The sequence below is a fragment of the Eptesicus fuscus genome, chromosome 14 (assembly GCF_027574615.1).
Source record: "Eptesicus fuscus isolate TK198812 chromosome 14, DD_ASM_mEF_20220401, whole genome shotgun sequence".
Lineage (NCBI taxonomy): Eukaryota > Metazoa > Chordata > Mammalia > Chiroptera > Vespertilionidae > Eptesicus > Eptesicus fuscus.
Window position 1 is genome coordinate 7386340 of NC_072486.1, and position 15917 is coordinate 7402256.

Below are 15917 nucleotides of genomic sequence, written 5' to 3' on the forward strand. Positions count from 1 at the left end.
ATCCCGGCCCTCCCCAGGCCGCAGCCACCACCCCCTCGGCCCCGGCCCCCGCCCCCGGCCACATCCGAGCGAGGGGAGGAGCTGCGGCCGCGCGCGGGGCGGGTCCGCTGCGCCCCTGCGCCGCCGCCCAGGCGGCCCTGCCCTGCGAGCCCGCGGCCCGCCCCGGGAAGAGGACCGTCCCCGGGGGGGAATGGTGCGCTCCTCCGGCCTGGGCTCCGGGCCAGAGCTGGGAGAGAAGAGCAGTGAATGCCTCAGCAGACCCGCTGGTCCCCGCCTGTCCCCGGAGACTCCGGATTTAGAACCACGAGAGGCTCCTACGTGGCCGCGGGTCCAATTACCCTTTGCTGCCTCGGAGAAGGAGAGAAACAGATTTTTTTTTTTTTTAAACCTAGTTACAAGGATGAAGTCTCCACTGAAAAAGACTGGAAGTCCCCAGTCTTCAGGATTAGAGAGAGGGGAGGCATGCGTGGACAGACTCCCTGGACAGTTGTCCAGGTGAAAGTTTTAAGTTGCCAACGGTGAATGCTCCCCAGGCCATCAAGGTTTACTGAGCTGACTTTATAGCAAGCATCCCCCGTGGCCTCAAACACGTGACTAAGCCAGGTAGGGCTTCACAGTACTCAGATGCGGCAAGAAATTCATCGGAGCCGAAACCGGTTTGGCTCAGTGGATAGAACCTCAGTCTGTGGACTGAAGGGTCCCAGTTCGATTCCGGTCAAGGGCATGTACCTTGGTTGCAGGCACATCCCGGGTGGGGGGTGTGCAGGAGGCAGCTGGTCGATGTTTCTCTCTCATCGATGTTTCCAGCTCTCTATCCCTCTCCCTTCCTCTCTGTAAAAAATCAATAAAATATATTTTTTTTAAAAAAGAAATTCATCAGAGTAGTGAAAGGCATTGAGCTTAGAGTCGATTGTCCTCATTAGAACCTGGCGCCAATGAGAGCAAATCACCAGTTTCCGATTCATTTTGGAAGTGTAAACCAATGGTTGTGAGCGCCAGTTCAAAGCGAATAGCCATTCCCAATGTGAAGTGCCCGTGAGAAAAGGAGACTTTATTCAGTGCAAACAGCTCAGTTGGGATACAGAGTGGCCCTGAGCACAGCACAGCTGTGGGACAGCTCAGGAGTGTCACAGCTCAATGATGAAGCAGCGCCGCTGTGAGACACCTCCGGGGGCCAGGCAGCCCTCCGGGGGGCCCCTCTCCAGCTAGACAGCCTGCCCCGCTCCACTTCGGTGGCCTGGCTCAGACGGCAGGAACACAATGCAGGCAAGCGGTTCAGTTCCGGCTTCTCCCTGAAGTTCAGCTTGCAAAAGGCCCCGTTTTTTAAAATTTGAGCTCAGTTAGCCAGTGGGAGCCCTACTTAGTAGGTATCTTCTTTCTCAGCGTCCACAGAAGCAAGCAATTCTGATATCAAAATGTGGCAAAGATAGCGAGAGAGAGAGAAACTGGGCACCAATCTAATATATACAATATTTCACATATGCAAAAATACTAAACAAAATGTGAGCAAATGGAAATCAACAAGTTATCAAAAGAATAATACATATAACATGTGCACTACCTAAGCGACCTTTTATCCTCTGCAAAATGAAGATAAAACACGATAATTACAAGATTATTATAGATCTTATGAGATCCCAGGATCTAATGAGAAACTTCATGTAGCACTAATGTTCACTGTTCCTATGAGAGCTTATTCAATGGAAATCGAAAACCTATTCATATAATTCACCCTATGAACACTGTTAGTCTGTGTGGCCTGGGTAAAGCTGATTTCACCCCTGGGAGTTAAGGTGGGCATGTGACACAGGCTGGGCCAGTCAGAGCACTGCTTCTCTCCGACCACAGAGATTGTTTCCATAGCAGCTGCATGACCCTTGCTAAGCCAAGGCGTCTAATACATGGAAGTCCTATTGGAACTGAGAACGGCTTCTCCCAGGGGCTGCTAAGCTGTTGGCCGCCTTTGCCCCAACAGTGGGAGAAGCTACGTGAGAATGAAGCTGAGAGAAAGAGAAATGGCTGACTCGTAACATTGCAGCACCTGGATCAGGCCATTCCTGAAGTTCTGCCCCATGACATCACATAAATGTGAGAAAATAAATTCCTTTAAAAAACCAAGCAGATTTATTTGGGTTTTGGTATGCTGTCTTTAAGAGTCGAATAATGCTTGCTAAAATGGAATTATCAATCCCTGAGTCTTCTTCCTGAGAGATCAAATCATTGAGTTAAGCAAATATTTGCATCAGTCAAGACTTTCTTCTTTTATATATATAAAGTGTGATACTGCCGAAACCGGTTTGGCTCAGTGGATAGAGCATCGGCCTGCGGACTCAAGGGTCCCAGGTTCGATTCCGGTCAAGGGCATGTACCTTGGTTGCGGGCACATCCCCAGTAGGGGGTGTGCAAGAGGCAGCTGATCGATGTTTCTAACTCTCTATCCCTCTCTCTTCCTCTCTGTAAAAAATCAATAAAATATATATTTTTTAAAAAGTGTGATACTAGATAATTTCATTGATTAAAACTCTTTCAATTGCAAGTGTGAGAAGAACAACTTCACTGGTTTTGCATAGAACTATATCCTAAAGTTTTCAGCTTGTTTGCTTGCTATAATGTTTGGTATCTTCTTTTCGTTTCTTGTACTTTGGGGGCATATCTCGACCAGCAAAGTCTTCCCAGGAGAGGAGGAACTATTGGCCCAGGTCACTTGCATCTACAACTGGATTGGTTCGTACACCGATTCTCCCCTCTCAAAGGCAAACCTGATTTCCAAGTTCTGGGACACATCCGTGTAACACTGTGTGTCTGTTCATAGTCTTTTGTGTGTTTATTTGGACTTCCTGTAATAACTATGAAAGAGCCCCCCAGGTATTTTAGGGATTGATTATATTAAATGCCATGTTTGAGGGAAATATCCTCTATACTATTTTTTTTAAAATATGGAATGCTTCACGAATTTGCGTGTCATCCTTTGTAGTTTATCTCATTACATGTAAGTTGCTATAACTTCATGTATCAGATAACACTTTTAAAGCGCAATCTAGTTAAGCACCTAACACCTTTGCATCCTGGCTCCACCATTTACTAGTTCTGCATCCTTGAGCGTGTCACCTAACTTCCTGGGCCTCCTCCAGTCTACAAAATTAGTGTAATACATAAAGGTAATAACAGAACTTAAGTTTGTAAAGATTAAATCATATCTTCTTAAGGGCTGGGCTCAATGACCAGTACATAAAAGCACTCAATATGTATTAGGTTTTCATTTTCAGCTCCCAAAGCATGTCTAAGTTCAACATACACTGTTTTAACCAGGGATCGCACATTCTAAAGTGGGGGGGAGGGTGGGGGGAGGCAGGGAAGGGCTCCCAACCGCCGCCACCCTCAGTCCTCAGACGCCGCCAGGGGGCGCGCTCCGACCTCCGGCACCAACCGGCCAGGCTGCGGCGCTCGGAGCGAGGACAGAGTGCCGCGCCGCAGGGAGGCGGGGACCTGCGGCCTCGGCGGGGACACCGGGCTCAGCCGGCGGCCTCGGGGCGGCGGCGGGAGGGGGCGCTGCGGGACCGGGCGGGCGGGCGGGGCGCGGAGGAAGTGCCGTCTTCGCCGCCGCCTGAGCCGCGCGGGCCGCGATGTCGTCCCGGCCGGGGCGCGGCGACCCGGAGCCCGGGGGCGCGCGGCGGGCGCGGGAGCCGCCGGAGCCGGAGCTGCAGCGCCGCCGGGAGCAGAAGCGGCGGCGACACGACGCGCAGCAGCTGCAGCAGCTCAAGCACCTGGAGTCCTTGTGAGTCCCCGGCGCCCGGGGTCCTGCGGGCGCGGGAGGCGGGGTCCTCGGAGACCCGCGAGCGGGCAGGCGGCCCGGCTACCGGCTGCCGTTACCGGTCCCGGGCGGGAGGGAGGTCGGTGCCCGGCGCCCCGGGGCCGCCTGGGCCGGGAGGGAGCGCGGCCCCGCCCCCAGGCTCCGGGCGCTCCCGCGGGTGCCGGGAAGGAGGGGCGGGGGGCGGGGTGCTGCCCGCGCGGGAGCCGCGGTTGGCCGCGCGCCGCGCCGTCGGAGTTGGGCTGGGGCTCCGTGTGGCGCGCACTCTGCATCTGGGGCGGAATGAATGAATGAATGAATGAATGAACGAACGAACGAACGCGCGGGAAGTGCGCCTTGGTCCCGGTGCTTTCGCGGCGTTCGGGTCAGAGGGCCACTCGGAACCCGGTCACATCTTTCCGCCTGTTCCTAACGGGAGAGAAGGCGCAGTCCTGCAGCGCCTGTGGGAGGAGTAACCGTGGGTGAGGGGCTGGTCCCGGAGGACTGGGAAGGGGGCTGTCAGGAGGGGAGAGTGCAGACCCGCTCTCGAGGCCTGAGGCCTTTTACCGGGATTGAGGGTGGAGGCCACCGAGGCCGATTCCAGCCCCACAGAAGGAATTGGGACGAGAGACTCACATCCTTGCAGGTGAGCCTGGCCGCACTGAGCCCAGGGAACCACTGGGAGGAGGGGGGGGGGTGGGAGGTTGGATGAATGACCTTCCGGCTCTTTCCTGTCATCCTGCCATTCTGTAATTAGCTTTCATTCTTCAAGTTTGGTGTTCACTGAGTTATTTAATAAATTGTTCTGTTTCAAGGCGTGTTGGAGACCGGGTGTAAGCTGACAGAGTCCTTGCACCCGAAGGGACGGACAAAAATTAGTCCCTTCCCACACAGTGTCCCCTAACTTGTTTTGATGGCACATTCCTATTGTCAGCAGATGAGTAGCATAAGAGAGACCTTTCATAGCTTATCAGAAGTCTGTAAATATTTACCGAGAATTTGGCCTCCTGCTTTATCTTAGAGATTAAGAAGAACAGAGAGTACATTCCTCTTGGTTGACCTCCCATTCAGTATTTGTGTATAAAAGGCATTGCGCCGTCAATAAAGTTAGCTGCAGTCGGTCGATGACCTACCTGCAGTCCTCCCGACCCCGCTCTCCTGTCTGTCTTTCTTTTCTCCATTCCCACCTCCCTACCTCAGCTGGTCCCTGACAAAGGCGCTAAGGCAGTCATGTAAGAAAAGGTCTTCAAAGGGTTACAAAGCTTTATATTGACCCTCCTGGGAGCTTTGACACAAAACGCATCGCTTTGCTGGAGCCTGGCCTGCTCTGCATAATATGTTTATTTATTTTTTAAAAATATATTTTATTGATTTTTTACAGAGAGGAAGGGAGAGGGATAGAGAATCAGAAACATCGATGGGAGAGAAACATCCATCAGCTGCCTCCTGCACACCTCCTACTGGGGATGTGCCCGCAACCAGGGTGCATGCCCTTGACCGGAATCGAACCTGGGACCCTTCAGTCCACAGGCAGACACTCTATCCACTGAGCCAAACTGGTTAGGGCTGCATAACACGTTTAATATGTCCTCACTGTGGCCCTTGAGCTGAATGTCACCTCAGTAGGACGGTGGTTGCAGGCAGGGGCTTTGCTTTGCGGGCACCCACCGTCCCGGCCCCTCAGGGCCCTCTGTGATGCTCTGTGTCTGCCAAAGTAACGATTCCTCGCCCCCTGCACAATTGGGAAGATTCGTCTTCTGACTCCACAGAGCAAGTTGTTACAGTCTGCATGAATTCACAGCTGGCTGCTCAGATGGGACGGAAGGATGGGCCTCCACCAACTTTTTTTTAATATTAAGAATTAATGGCAAAGACACATGTAGATTCTTGACTGTCAGGGGGCAGAAGCCAGCCATACATTAACATGGTCCCATTCCCAAATCTGTTCTGTTTCGTAGTTAAATGTGACTTTGAGGATTTTTCTTTTTTAACATGTTAAAATCACGGATTGTTTAGCCGTAGGAAACACCATCAACGCCCGTCCCTGAAACTGAGAAAACAGCTGTGAAATGGACTTTTGAGGCAATGCCCTTGCTAATCGCAGATTTCAAATGTGCGGTTCCATCGCCCTTCTTTTCCATTTGGCAACAACAGTGACGTGTTTTTTCCGGGAGTTTGGATTTCAGTTTGATCGGCCATATGTGGTTGTTTGTGCAACTCCTGTGGCTCAAAGGAGGTATTGTCGGAGTCACAGTCTGTGCTCCAGGCTCCCGTCGGTCCCTGTGCACGAGGCGTACCATTCATGTTTCTCGTGAATGGTTGCAGGTGAACTGTATCCTTGTCCCAATTCGTGCAGATTCCAGTGCAGTTGCTGAGTAAGTTCCGGCTAGGACATGCCACCCCTCTGTGTTAGAAAAGAGTTTAAGCATTTGCTTTGGAAAGCACTGTGCCACACCTCAGCGGCTCGGTCTATTCATGCCCAGTTGCTTGCTGGGTAATATCGTGGGGCAGGCCCTCCTCTGTGCACTGGAAGAGCTCTGGCATTGGGCATGTGCCATCCAGCAGGCTGTTCTCTGTTTGGTCCAGATCTTGGCCTTTGTGATGCTAGTGATCCTGTCCTGAGCTGCCTCTCGAGGCCGCTGAGAACATCCACTTGTCTTCAGCAGGAGGGGTGGAAGCCAGCTTTGTGGCGTGGCTCTCACTTGTGTGCTGTGACAGGCTTACACATGAGGAAACTGAGGCTCTGGGGATTGAGTAACTTGCCCAAAGTACACAGCAGTGAGAATGAATCAGAATTCAAAACGGAAGTTTTTATCGCCAATGCCCATGGGGTGTCCACTCTGCCTTGCTTCACATTCACACTGGTTTAGGACTGGAAAATGCTCCTGGGGGAATTGGGGGTCTTTTACTCCAAGAAAACAGCATCTCCTTTTATTGGGATAGTTATATGTTTGTTTATTCCAGAGAGGAAGGAAGAGAGAGAGAGAGAAACATCAATGATCAATGATGAGAGAATCATTGATGAGAGAATCATTGATCAGCTGCCTCCTGCACTCTCCCTACTGGGGACCGAGCCTGCAACCCAGGCATGTGCCCTGACCGGGAATGGAACCGTGGCGTGACCTCCTGGTTCACAGGTCGATGCTCAACCACCAACCCATGCTGCTGGCCCGGGTACATGGTCACTTCTGAGAGCAGTTTACATTTTATGTGGGTCTTTTTGTGTGTAATTAGGAATTTTTTATTTGTTTCTTGGATTTTATTTATATAAATCTGTACCCACACCATGCACCTTCATTTCTGACATGTCTCTTTTTTTCTTTTTCAATGATAGTTGACATACAATATTATATTAGTTTCAGTTGCACAGCATAGTGATTAGACATTCATATACCTTACAAAGTGATCCCCCTAATGCAGTGGTCGGCAAACTCGTTAGTCAACAGAGCCAAATATCAACAGCACAATGATTGAAATTTCTTTTGAGAGCCAAATTTTTTAAACTTAAACTTCTTCTAACGCCACTTCTTCAAAATAGACTCGCCCAGGCCGTGGTATTTTGTGGAAGAGCCACACTCAAGGGGCCAAAGAGCCGCATGTGGCTTGCGAGCCGCAGTTTGCCGACCACAGCCCTAATGAGTCCAGTACACATCAGACACCATAGCTAGTTATTACAATACTGGAGGCCCGGTGCATGGATTCATGCACGGGTGGGGTTCCTTGGCCTGGCCTGCGGGAATCAGGCTGAAACTGGCTCTCCCACATCTCCCGAGGGGTCCCGGATTGTGAGAGGGCGGTCCTCAGGTGATGCACCCCGGAATCAGGGGCCTCCTCTCTGGGTCCTGGGTGTGGGTGAAGCAGATTCGGGGCCCGACAGTGCCCCAGCAGAAACCTAACCCACGGCCAGTTCCGCGAGGAATCGGGCGCCCTCCTTCCTTCTCTCAGGATCCGGGGTGCGGGTGAAACACTCCCTGTGTTTCTGCCTGTAGTTTATCCCTTCTGGTACCTAGCACCATGCTTGGCACAAAAATTGTTGACTCGCTACTTCTGCAAGGAGTGAGTTTCTATGTTGAACCTTCACTATTACCTGAAGATCAAGTGTAGTATTGCCTATTGTACCAAGTTTGTTAGGGCTAGCGTGGGGATTTTGATTCTAAAATGATTATGGTAATAATGTTGAGTTTTAAATTCAGCCTATATAATCCTGCATCAGATAATTGCACATTTTTGGCTTCGTTTTTCTTATTTCAAGATACCTTTGGGTTTTTTTTCAGAGATGTATTAACTTGGGCTTATACCACCATAGCTGTAATGAAGATATCATTGATTTTGTTTTTCTTTTATAATTGAAAAGCATGTTGTGGTTTAGCATATGTGCATATAAATGTGAATAGAATGAAAAATAAAGGTTTCTGCCGAAACCGGTTTGGCTCAGTGGATAGAGCGTTGGCCTGCGGACTCAAGGGTCCCAGGTTCAATTCCGGTCAAGGGCATGTACCTTGGTTGCGGGCACATCCCCAGTGGGGGGTGTGCAAGAGGCAGCTGATCGATGTTTCTCTCTCATCGATGTTTCTAACTCTCTATCCTTCTCTCTTCCTCTCTGTAAAATATCAATAAAATATATTTAAAAAAATAAAAAATAAATAAAGGTTTCTCCCATTTATGATGCTTAGTTCCCTCCCTAGAGGCCAGCATGCTACCAGTTTCTTAGGCTCCTCTCAGAGCTAATCTGCATGCTGTGTATGTAGAGGGGCGTGTGAGAACCATAGGTCTTCTTGCCCATACCCACCAATAGAAGTCTATCAAAGACTCTGTTTTGTTTTGCTTCCTACTCTCCTCCCCCCTTTTTTTTTAACTTTCATGGACATTGTTCCATATCAACATCTAGTTCACTCTTTCAACATTAATGTTTTGCTGGTGATAACCGCAATACGTTTCATTATCGAAAACTTGGAAAATGTAGTTGCTCCCATATTTCCGTGTTTCTGGAGTCAAGACACAGCTTTAAACCAGCCACAATGTCCAGGTCTCCTTAATAAAATGTCCCTTGAGGAGGCACTGAACGGGCCTGGATGTCTGGTTTCCTGTATCTTTCTCTCATTAAATATATAAATATATATACTGAAGGGATAACATATCTAGATATTTATCCCTTAGGTACTCAAAGGTAAAGCCAAACACCCACCCTGGGTGCTTAATGGCCAACAGTGAGTAAATACTTAGAAATCAACATGAGCATTGGGCCAGGTTTTCCGGATTTGGAAACCAGAAGCCTTTGGGGGCAGCTCCCGCAGAGTTCACGTGAAAGTTCAAGTGCCTTGGGAGCGTAATGCACAGGCGCAGCTGTGTGCTCAGGGCCCGGGGGTCTGAGAGCTCCACGGGTGAAAGGGAAGGTGTGCTCCCCAGTCAATCCTGTCCGTAATCTTGCAGCTTTACTTACTGAATGCTGCCCGTGGTCCAGGCATCGTGCAGGGGTCCTGCACCCGGATCCAGTGGGTCCGTGCGGGCAGAGGGCGGGCAGAGAGCTGAGGAGCCGGAGGCAGCCGGCTTGGGCGGCTTGGGCTCACCCTGGCAGAGGCGGTGGGAGGGTCTTGAGTTGGGACGTTCAGGGAACTGGGAGGGGGAGCCCCTGAGACAGGTCACCTTCCCCCGCTTCCCCTCCAGCAGGCCCTTCCCTCCAGAGTTGCTCTTCCCCGAGGCTGACTCCAGCCCCTCAGAGCAGATCACTCAGCCCCCCTCCCGAGCCTCTTCCACGGTGGGTGGGTGCAGTGATGCTGGGTGAGCAACCTGACGACGATAATGACGGTCTGGAACCACAGTTAACTCCCGTTTTCCCTGTAACCTCTTGCTGTCCCTTCTTCCAAAAAGAAAACCTTTGTGCTAAGACGGCAGGCGATTACAGTTTCAGTGAATTCGAGTTCTGCGTCTCAGCAGGATGTGGGAGAACATCCGTGTATCCATATGTGATCTCGAGTGCTGGGCATGTTCTATTAACTGCTTTAGACATAACGTACTTCCAGGTTTTTATTAAAAAAGGCCTTTTTAGTTTAGCCTACAGCAGCTTTTTGCTTGTTACGTTCCTGTTAACGTGGTGGTGACGGTTTGTTTTCTTTCTCTCTAGTTACGAAAAACCTCCTCCTGGGCTCATCAAGGTCAGTGTGAAGCGTGTCCTGTCGGCTCTTCTCTCAGACATCAGTCACTCAGGGCTCAGACTCCTTTGGGGATCACCTTCCTTCCTGCAGGTGCCAGGCAGACCCTGGGCTTTGTCACAGCCTGTGCCTTCCTGGCAGTTTACTCAGCCGGTGTCTGTTCCCTAAGAAACCCAGGCGGGCCCAGCCTGCCCCCCAGCCATCGCGCCCCTTCTCTCTCCCTCCAAGCCCTGCTGCCCTGGTGCTGACTCTCTCGCCTGGCACTGGGTCCTCGAATGTCATCAGCTCAGAGAATGGGAGACTCTGGGGAGACCTGGAGCTCCCCCAGCCCAGTCCCCTGCAGGAGCCCCTCCTCCCGCCCCCTGGCCAGTGTCTGTTTCTCTGGGGGAGTGCGGCTTAGAGGAGTGGTTAAAAGCCAAAGCAACCTTTTCTGTTTAAAGATTTAAACTTTCAATTAAAAAAAAAGATGTAAGCCCGGCCGGCATGGCTCAGTAGTTGAGCGTCAGCCTCTGAACCAGGAGGTCACGGTTCGATTCCCAGTCAGGGCACATGCCCAGCTTGCGGGCTCGATCCCCAGTGTGGGGCGTGCAGGAGGCAGCCAACCCATGATTCTCTCTCATCATTGATGTTTCTATTTCTCCTTCTCCCTTCCTCTCTGAAGTCAGAAAAGAATATATTTTTTTTAAAAATGGAGGGAAACGGGGGGCATCTGTACAATAAAAACAATAAAAATAAATTTACAAAATAGAAATAAAAAATATTTTAAAAATTTTACTATAAATTTAATATTCATGAAAATAGGGGTGTTGGAAGCTCCTTAAGTATAACTGCAGTTATTCATCAGTGAAATGCATATCAGAGAGAGAGCATGTGTGTGACTAGAAAACAAGGCAAGGTTAACAAGCAACATGCCTTTTTATTATTCCAGGTAGCCTTGTTTAATTCTTATGCTGTGCTCATTCCACAAAGAGTTTTCCCTTTTTTAAAAAAAATAATGATTTTAGAGGTGGGGAAGAGAAACATCGATTTGTTGTTTCACTTATTGAGATATTCATTGGTTGATTCTTGTATGTGCCCTGACTGGGGATTGAACCTGTAACTTTGGCATATCAGGACGACACTCTAACAGCTGAGCTACCCAGCCAGGGCGAGGTGAAACCGTTTTTGTTTTTTTTTTTATCTTGGAATCTAACATCCATTAGGATTTCGAGCTTGCAGATCACTCCTGTAGGAAGGACAGATTTCCATCCGCTCCGAGAACCGCCACTTGGTTTTTGTGAAGTAGTTCTTCCGCACATTCATTCCCACCTTTTCTGTCAGGTCTCATTGGTGACTCCTGTCCTTGAGGGGTAACTCATGATGACCTCGGGAGCTCCCCCTGAGACAGCCAGGCCGTGCTGTGCTCTGAGGCAGGTGGGGGTCGGTGCTTTCTGGCCATCTTGTTTACACGCCCTTTCCCTTTGCAGGAGGATGAGACTAAGCCGGAAGACTGTATACCAGACGTGCCGGGCAATGAGCATGCCAGGGAGTTCCTGGCTCACGCGCCAACCAAAGGGCTCTGGATGCCCCTGGGGAAGGAGGTCAAAGTGATGCAGTGTGAGTGTGCAAGTGCGTCCGGTGCTCCCGAGTGCACGCAGGTTACACACGCGGTTCACAAGGCGTGTTTTTCTCTCATTTAACGTGTCCTCTCAGCGCTGTCAGAGTCCTGGCATGATCTCTGCTCTGCAGAGTGACTCACACGCGTCAGGAAGTGGTCCCGGGTAAGAGGCGGAGCAGCGATGTGCTCCAGGCTGCTGACGCCACGTGCCGTGGCCTCTCCACGGGCCGGGGCTGCCTTTGGAGGACACTCGCTGGTAGTGTTCCGGCAGCAGAAGGACCTTCCGTGGTGGAAACGCCTGGGGCAGGTCCCTCTGGGTCTTGCCTCAGTTAGGCCCCCCCCCCCCCCATCCGTTGGGGGTAAGGCTTCTCCAGGCTGCCTGAGGAGCTCCAGGCCACAGAGGGTGGGGTGGGACAAGCAGAGCTCAGCATGCACACCCCCTCCCCACCAGGCAGCAGCACCTCCATCCGGCGCAAGGCGGCATTTGAAGAAAGGGTGCCACTGCCTTTTTATGTATGGTTAATTTTCTGAAGTTTATTCATTCAGTATTATTGTTTTGTCATTTTGGGTTATTTCCAGCAATTTGCTGTTTGGTATATATATATATATTAGTTGATTTTAGAGAGAGAGGGAGAAGAAACATCAATGGGCTGCCTCCCGCACATGTTTCTAACTCTCTATCCCTCCCCCTTTCTCTCTGTAAAAAAATCAATAAAATATATTTTAAAAAATAAATAAAATAAAATGCCAGAAATCCTGCTGTTCTTCGCCAAGGCCCACTGCTCTTTGTTGAATTAATGCTCCTCAGGTCGTGGCAGGCCTCTGGTTAATTCCCAGGGTTGCACAGAAGTTGATTTGGGCAAATTTGCAACTCCTGTCAGTGCTTTTATGGAAGAACAAATGTATAGAGATTGTCACCTGGCCATTCTTGACATACTTCCTGGGGTCTCACTTCTGAAAAGAATTTCCTTCATTGTCCTTTGGATGACTTTAGGAAGGGAATGAAAGCAGATGAATGTGTTTGGTCCGTCATCTGTGCCCAGAAGTCTACAGCTTTTTTTTTTTTAATTGATTTGAGAGAGAGAGAGAAACATTGATTTTATTGTTCCACTTATTTACGCATTCATTGGTTGCTTCTTGTATGTGCTCTGACCAGGGACCGAATCTGCAACCTGAGCGTCTTAGGACGGTGCTCTAACCAACTGAGCTATCCTGCCAGGGCCTAGAGTCCTTTTTTTTTTTTTTTTTTTAAGTTTTTGAAGTTTGAAAATTACTACTCTGTTTGATGAGGTTGTTAGTTGCATTTCACTTACCATTTTATAGTTATTTGCATTGTAAGTGTGTTTGGGTTGGGACCAGAGCCAGTTCTACCAAGAAGTAATTGAAGTTTAAGCTTCAGGGAACCCCAGTTGTGCCTTTGGGGGGGGGGGCGGGAGGGGGGGCCTGCAGGGGTCCCATTGATACGCTGATATGGTCAGACACTTTTTAAAATTTGCCAAGGCAAGATTTTTTTTTTTCTTGAAGCGCCCACTGCCTCCAGGCCCCACAGAACTTGAACTTGTTCCAGACATGTACACTATACATAATTTCATTCTTTTCTTTATTGGTTGTAGTGTTACCTAGAACAGTGGTTTTTAAACTTTAATATGTCTACAAATCACCAATAAGTCTTTTGAAATTCAAGTATGTGTCAGTATTTCTGGAGTGGGCTGATTACTATGCATTTCCAGCAATCTCACATGTCACCAATTTTCTAGACTCTTAATGGTTCATTCACTGATTGCATATGCTTTTAGATTGGAGTCTAATGAAGAAACACCTTAATGTGATCCACTGATTATCTTCATTAAATGAAACTGTGTTATCTTACAGAAATATTTCCTTTTTTCTTTGTTCTTAGGTTGGCGCTGTAAACGGTATGGTCACCGAACGGGCGACAAAGAATGCCCTTTCTTTATCAAAGGCAACCAAAAGTTAGAGCAGTTCAGAGTAGTAAGTAGAACCCTACCATGTGAATTTACATTTATTAGAAACTAGAGGCTCGGTGCATGAAAATATATCATCTCTTATAATTCACTTTTTAAAAAAATCCTATCTCTTAGTCATCTATACACATAGACCAAAGAGAATTACCTCAGTATTTCTACCTTGTATAGTAGTTTGTGATTCTGCCAGAGTTTATTTACTTATAAAAGATATTTAAATTATATCCTATATATTTTTTTCAATCCTATATTTTTTAATCTTTTTTCTTTTTAAAAAATTATTATTATTTTTTTCAATCCTGTGTTTTTCTAATTGGAAAATCCTTTTCACAGCGTCAGTGAGTTAGCAGTCAGTGATGGTGACCCTCAGGAAGAATTAGAATGTGTTAAAAAACTAGCAAACTGGAAAAAAATAACTGGTTTTAGTAACATAGAGATTTAATATTTATTTAATTAATGGTTCATGAAGTCTTACCCAACGTGAACCTTCTCTAACCCTCAAGGCACATGAAGATCCCATGTATGACATCATCCGAGAGAATAAAAGACATGAGAAGGATATAAGGTGAGGTTGTCCTGATGACAACAAGACCCTCTTAAAGTTTTAAATTGTGTTACGTTGGAAACAACTATTCCTATTAGCGGAGTAGTGTAACAGAGGTGGTGCCTTAATTGCGCAGTACTTGGAGGTCAGGAGCAGTCACTGAAAAGGCCGGTGTTCCGGCAATGAGCAGGTAGCCTGCTCCCCTTGGGTTAGCTTAGTGCAGTGGGTGTGGCCCAGCCCGCTGACCCATGGGTGGTTGATGTTGGCAGCCCTCTTCGTGGTGTGTGGTTCTACTGTTTGATGGGTTCTCTCCCATATGATTTAGTTTATCTTCTCCTGTGTCTTCAGGGACCTGAGCTATTGTTAAACATGAATAATGACAGTGAAAAAACAGGAGGTCTTTATTTCTTTCAAATTTGTGGTCTTAGTTATAATTGTTGAGAGGGTAGATTAGCTAGTATGAACTTGAGCAATGGGGGATGGTTTAGGAAAGGCTGTATCTGTTAGGAGTTATAATAGGAGGGACTAGAGAAACACGCAGGCACACCTCCTAGGGGCATGTGCACTCTAATCTCCTTTTTAAGTGAATTTTATTTCTCCTAAACGCAAAGGGACCCCACAAGACTTGCAACCAGGAGAGCAGTGGGGAGTGACAGCGCATCCCTGGCTAACCCCCTGATGAACAGGGTCCCCAAGGACCCTTTCTCTGACTTCCTAGTGAGCGAAAGCATGTTTCACTGTCCCCAGCTTTAATAAACGTACTATCAAAAAATAACAATAAAAACTTAAAAAGGAAAAATGGGGAAATATTTAGGACAATGAAAAGGATACAGAACGACTGTACACTGGTAAATAGGCGTGGATGTAAACAGCCGTGTAAAATAGGCGTGGGTGTGGACAGGAATGGGAAACATGCAAAAATAAAAAATAGGTACTGTGCAGAATGGGGTGATTATCTGTGACTTTTTTTACCCTCACTACTAATCTTATATTTGAAAGAATTCTTGGACGTTGTTATGGTTTCTGGTTCTTTGACCGGTCTTCTGTTTAGGATACAGCAGTTAAAGCAGTTGCTGGAGGACTCCACCTCAGATGACGATGGGAGCAGCTCCAGCTCCTCGGAATGTAAGGAGAGACACAAGAAGAGGAAGAAGAAAGAAAAGCATAAGAAGAAGAAAGAGAAGAAAAGGAAGAAGAAACGAAAGCATAAGTCTTCCAAGTCAAGTGAGAGCTCGGACTCGGACTGACAGCCGCCCGGCTTGTCCGTGTTCTCGGCTCAGAATCACACACTGCGGCCGAGAACAGAGGGCCTGGAGTCGGAGAGGGGACACCCAGGAGCACATCTGGTGTCACACACACGAGTGACTTCTCACCCACCTTCCAGGGAAGCTGTGACCCCCCCGAGAGGGACTGTGTCTTCCCAGGTGGCAGGACAGGCCCTCCCAGTCCTCCCCCTGCTGGTCACTGTGGCCTGCGACGCCTAGGAAGTCGGGGTGGCCGGACGACAGAGCCTCTGAGGACACTCCTCCAGGGCTGCCACCTCCACAGCGAGGCTGCTGAACTCCCAGACTTCAGGCTCCACTCTCGTCTGTTGTTGAAGATAATAAAAGCTCATTATTTATTTTTCAAATGTATTTATTAATATTTTATTTCTGAACAATACTTGCATGGTTTTCAAATTTCAAAGGTACGTAAGGTTTAATTATGAATCTTAAGTAAATGTGGGTTTTCTTTTGTTTGTTTTTTAACATAAATGCTAGTATACCATCCACATTTGTTTTCATTTTTTATTTTTTCACTCAACAGTGTGAAGTATGTTGGGCCTCGCTGCTCACAAAAGCCTGTGTTCATAAAC

The 15917-nt window shown here is 48.4% G+C and overlaps 1 protein-coding gene across 1 annotated transcript; it reads left to right on the top strand.

The window, feature by feature from the left end:
• Positions 1-3583: 3583 nt before the first annotated feature.
• LOC129151414 (retinitis pigmentosa 9 protein-like) lies at positions 3584-15692 on the top strand. The gene is made up of 6 exons (XM_054726135.1): positions 3584-3775; positions 9909-9939; positions 11403-11532; positions 13434-13525; positions 14022-14083; positions 15114-15692. The coding sequence occupies exons 1-6, from the start codon at positions 3624-3626 to the stop codon at positions 15307-15309; spliced, it is 663 nt and encodes a 220-aa protein (XP_054582110.1). The 5' UTR covers positions 3584-3623; the 3' UTR covers positions 15310-15692.
• Positions 15693-15917: the final 225 nt, after the last annotated feature.

Excerpts from the sequence above, each read along its gene's own strand:
- LOC129151414 (XM_054726135.1), top strand. The coding sequence starts at position 3,624 with ATGTCGTCCCGGCCGGGGCGCGGCGACCCGGAGCCCGGGGGCGCGCGG. Across the intron at positions 9,940-11,402 it reads CTCCTCCTGGGCTCATCAAG|GAGGATGAGACTAAGCCGGA; the intron begins GTCAGTGTGAAG and ends TTCCCTTTGCAG. Across the intron at positions 14,084-15,113 it reads AGACATGAGAAGGATATAAG|GATACAGCAGTTAAAGCAGT; the intron begins GTGAGGTTGTCC and ends TCTTCTGTTTAG.